This window comes from Oncorhynchus nerka, linkage group LG10, assembly GCF_034236695.1.
Source record: "Oncorhynchus nerka isolate Pitt River linkage group LG10, Oner_Uvic_2.0, whole genome shotgun sequence".
NCBI lineage: Eukaryota > Metazoa > Chordata > Actinopteri > Salmoniformes > Salmonidae > Oncorhynchus > Oncorhynchus nerka.
In genome coordinates this window covers 960,544-966,543 of record NC_088405.1, presented here as the reverse complement: position 1 = coordinate 966,543, position 6,000 = coordinate 960,544, and the positions used below count along the sequence as shown (strand labels likewise).

Here is a 6,000-nt window from a genome sequence, read left to right as displayed (position 1 = left end):
CTATAGGGTAGTAGTGCACTACTTTAGACCAGGGCCTATAGGGTAGTAGTGCACTACTTTAGACCAGGGCCTATAGGGTAGTAGTGCATTACTTTAGACCAGGGCCTATAGGGTAGTAGTGCACTACTTTAGACCAGGGCCTTTACTTTAGACCAGGGCCTATAGGGTAGTAGTGCACTACTTTAGACCAGGGCCTATAGGGTAGTAGTGCACTACTTTAGACCAGGGCCTATAGGGTAGTAGTGCACTACTTTAGACCAGGGCCATAGGGGTAGTGCACTATAGACCAGGGTAGTAGTGCACTACTTTAGACCAGGGCCTATAGGGTAGTAGTGCACTACCTTAGACCAGGGTCTATAGGGTAGTAGTGCACTACTTTAGACCAGGGCCTATAGGGTAGTAGTGCACTACTTTAGACCAGGGCCTATAGGGTAGTAGTGCACTACTTTAGACCAGGGCCTATAGGGTAGTAGTGCACTACTTTAGACCAGGGCCTATAGGGTAGTAGTGCACTACTTTAGACCAGGGCCTATAGGGTAGTAGTGCACTACTTTAGACCAGGGCCTATAGGGTAGTAGTGCACTACTTTAGACCAGGGCCTATAGGGTAGTAGTGCACTACTTTAGACCAGGGCCTATAGGGTAGTAGTGCACCTACTACCGTTTATTAAAGGGTTTCTGTGGTTTGTTAGAATAACCGAACAGAACAGCAGTTCAATTCATTCATAGTTTTTATTGTTTAAAATATTCCCCTTTAAATACTTAAAATATCCTTATTGGTTATGTCTTTCAGTAAAACATTTTTTTCTCATTTCACCAACAAGCAAATAAATTACTTTAACATTTAAATAATTAAATTATGTTTCTTTGTTTTTAAAACACTGCTCCGTTTTAGAAAGTGAAAAACGTTTCGTTTTAAGCACATTACATTTTCTTTTTACATTTTTGCTGCAGTAGTAGTTGACAGATTTAACAACTAAATTAAATCAGTATCTGAACCGTCTTCCAGCTAAGCAGATGCAAGAGTGAAAAACATCCCTGGGTTAAAGGTCATCCCAAGTTGCTTCGGAGCAGCAGTGTTAGTTACCCTGTAAAACTCATTTCAGTCCCAGCACTTCAAAAGAGAAAACCTTCTCAGGATCGGATGATGCTTAGATTGACATTACGACAAAATGTCAGTACTGTGGAAAACCAAAACCAAAAACAATTCTCCACATACATTCTCATAGTAAATTAACTTATTACGAGAGTACTGCTTAGAGTTAGTAACATATTCCAATAGATGATAGTTCACAGCAAATTGATAGATGTTGTTTTTCAGATCAGTTAGATTAGAAGACTGTCACTGTTGGTTCCAGTGTTCTAGAATGAGTTCTAGAATGAGTTCCCGGGTGGTTCTAGAAGGACATGATGGTTCTCTGGATGATGTCAGCACACTCTCTGACCTCGTGGTCTTTAATGATGAGGGGAGGGGCCAGACGGATGATGTCACCGTGGGTGGGCTTGGCCAACAGTCCGTTGTCACGGAGACGCATGCACACTCTCCAGGCATCATAGTCTGAGGGGGAAGAAAAGTGAGAGAGCGCGCGCACACACACACACACACACACACACACACACACACACACAGGGTCAAAGCTTCAGCCTACAGAGCAACAACATCAAATTTAAGATCGATAGAAGCACATGTTGTGTAAATACATTTGTTTAGTATAAAAAGATAAACTGTTGATCCAAATACCTGCCATTAAAATTACAAAGTCATTAGGAATATTAGGTATTTACATTGTGTAAAATAACTACCTATTGAGATGCATGACAGAAAATGATACACCGTCTCTTTAAGAGCGTTAAGTTAGTTAGTGAAGACATGCAACAGGTCAGTAATATATCATTATAGTAACAGATCAGTAATATATCATTATAGTAACAGATCAGTAATATATCATTATAGTAACAGATCAGTAATATATCATTATAATAACAGATCAGTAATATATCATTATAATAACAGATCAGTAATATATCATTATAATAACAGATCAGTAATATATCAACAGATCAGTAATATATCATTATAATAACAGATCAGTAATATATCATTATAATAACAGATCAGTAATATATCATTATAATAACAGATCAGTAATATATCAACAGGTCAGTAATATATCATTTAATAACAGATCAGATCAGTAATATATCATTATAATAACAGATCAGTAATATATCATTATAATAACAGATCAGTAATATATCAACAGATCAGTAATATATCAACAGGTCAGTAATATATCATTATAATAACAGATCAGTAATATATCATTATAATAACAGATCAGTAAATATCATTATATCAACAGGTCAGTAATATATCATTATAATAACAGATCAGTAATATATCATTATAATAACAGATCAGTAATATATCATTATAATAACAGATCAGTAATATATCATTATAATAACAGATCAGTAATATATCAACAGGTCAGTAATATATCATTATAATAACAGATCAGTAATATATCATTATAGTAACAGATCAGTAATATATCATTATAGTAACAGATCAGTAATATCAACAGATCAGTAATATATCATTATAATAACAGATCAGTAATATATCATTATAATAACAGATCAGTAATATATCATTATAATAACAGGTCAGTAATATATCATTATAATAACAGATCAGTAATATATCAACAGATCAGTAATATATCATTATAATAACAGATCAGTAATATATCATTATAATAACAGATCAGTAATATATCATTATAATAACAGATCAGTAATATATCATTATAATAACAGATCAGTAATATATCATTATAATAACAGATCAGTAATATATCATTATAGTAACAGATCAGTAATATATCAACAGATCAGTAATATATCATTATAATAACAGATCAGTAATATATCATTATAACAACAGATCAGTAATATATCATTATAATAACAGATCAGTAATATATCAACAGGTCAGTAATATATCATTATAATAACAGATCAGTAATATATCAACAGGTCAGTAATATATCAACAGATCAGTAATATATCATAATAACAGATCAGTAATATATCATTATAATAACAGATCAGTAATATATCAACAGGTCAGTAATATATCATTATAATAACAGATCAGTAATATATCAACAGATCAGTAATATATCAACAGATCAGTAATATATCATTATAATAACAGATCAGTAATATATCATTATAATAACAGATCAGTAATATATCAACAGATCAGTAATATATCATTATAATAACAGATCAGTAATATATCATTATAATAACAGATCAGTAATATATCATTATAATAACAGATCAGTAATATATCATTATAATAACAGATCAGTAATATATCATTATAATAACAGATCAGTAATATATCAACAGATCAGTAATATATCATTATAATAACAGATCAGTAATATATCATTATAATAACAGATCAGTAATATATCATTATAGTAACAGATCAGTAATATATCATTATAATAACAGATCAGTAATATATCATTATAATAACAGATCAGTAATATATCATTATAATAACAGATCAGTAATATATCAACAGATCAGTAATATATCATTATAATAACAGATCAGTAATATATCATTATAATAACAGATCAGTAATATATCATTATAATAACAGATCAGTAATATATCATTATAATAACAGATCAGTAATATATCATTATAATAACAGATCAGTAATATATCAACAGGTCAGTAATATATCATTATAATAACAGATCAGTAATATATCATTATAATAACAGATCAGTAATATATCAACAGGTCAATAATATATCATTATAATAACAGATCAGTAATATATCATTATAATAACAGATCAGTAATATATCATTATAATAACAGATCAGTAATATATCAACAGATCAGTAATATATCATTATAATAACAGATCAGTAATATATCATTATAATAACAGATCATATATCATTATAATAACAGATCAGTAATATATCATTATAATATCAGGTAATATTATTATAGTAACAGATCAGTAATATATCAACAGATCAGTAATATATCATTATAATAACAGATCAGTAATATATCATTATAGTAACAGATCAGTAATATATCATTATAATAACAGATCAGTAATATATCATTATAATAACAGATCAGTAATATATCATTATAATAACAGATCAGTAATATATCATTATAATAACAGATCAGTAATATATCAACAGATCAGTAATATATCATTATAATAACAGATCAGTAATATATCATTATAATAACAGATCAGTAATATATCATTATAATAACAGATCAGTAATATATCATTATAATAACAGATCAGTAATATATCATTATAATAACAGATCAGTAATATATCATTATAGTAACAGATCAGTAATATATCAACAGATCAGTAATATATCATTATAATAACAGATCAGTAATATATCATTATAATAACAGATCAGTAATATATCAACAGATCAGTAATATATCATTATAATAACAGATCAGTAATATATCATTATAACAACAGATCAGTAATATATCATTATAATAACAGATCAGTAATATATCAACAGGTCAGTAATATATCATTATAATAACAGATCAGTAATATATCAACAGGTCAGTAATATATCAACAGATCAGTAATATATCATAATAACAGATCAGTAATATATCATTATAATAACAGATCAGTAATATATCAACAGGTCAGTAATATATCATTATAATAACAGATCAGTAATATATCAGGTCAGTAATAATCAACAGATCAGTAATATATCATTATAATAACAGATCAGTAATATATCATTATAATAACAGATCAGTAATATATCATTATAATAACATATCATTATAATAACAGATCATATATCAACAATCAGTAATATCAACAGATCAGTAATATATCATTATAATAACAGATCAGTAATATATCATTATAATAACAGATCAGTAATATATCATTATAATAACAGATCAGTAATGTATCATTATAATAACAGATCAGTAATATATCATTATAATAACAGATCAGTAATATATCATTATAATAACAGATCAGTAATATATCATTATAATAACAGATCAGTAATATATCATTATAATAACAGATCAGTAATGTATCATTATAATAACAGATCAGTAATGTATCATTATAATAACAGATCAGTAATATATCATTATAATAACAGATCAGTAATATATCATTATAATAACAGATCAGTAATATATCATTATAGTAACAGATCAGTAATGTATCATTATAATAACAGATCAGTAATATATCATTATAATAACAGATCAGTAATATATCATTATAATAACAGATCAGTAATATATCATTATAATAACAGATCAGTAATATATCAAGAGATCAGAAATATATCATTATAATAACAGATCAGTAATATATCAAGAGATCAGAAATATATCATTATAATAACAGATCAGTAATATATCAAGAGATCAGAAATATATCATTATAATAACAGATCAGTAATATATCATTATAGTAACAGATCAGTAATATATCATTATAGTAACAGATCAGTAATATCAACAGATCAGTAATATATCATTATAATAACAGATCAGTAATATATCATTATAATAACAGATCAGTAATATATCATTATAATAACAGGTCAGTAATATATCATTATAATAACAGATCAGTAATATATCAACAGATCAGTAATATATCATTATAATAACAGATCAGTAATATATCATTATAATAACAGATCAGTAATATATCATTATAATAACAGATCAGTAATATATCATTATAATAACAGATCAGTAATATATCATTATAATAACAGATCAGTAATATATCATTATAGTAACAGATCAGTAATATATCAACAGATCAGTAATATATCATTATAATAACAGATCAGTAATATATCATTATAATAACAGATCAGTAATATATCATTATAATAACAGATCAGTAATA

At 27.1% G+C, this 6,000-nt stretch overlaps 1 protein-coding gene across 1 annotated transcript in view; it reads right to left on the bottom strand.

Moving 5' to 3' along the window:
• Window positions 1-712: 712 nt before the first annotated feature.
• The window catches only part of oat (ornithine aminotransferase), a 59,299-nt gene continuing 54,011 nt past the window's right edge, over window positions 713-6,000 (bottom strand). Inside the window, 1 exon segment of the mRNA XM_065022909.1 lies at window positions 713-1,557. Coding sequence (XP_064878981.1) covers window positions 1,397-1,557 — 161 coding nt within the window. The 3' untranslated portion in view covers window positions 713-1,396.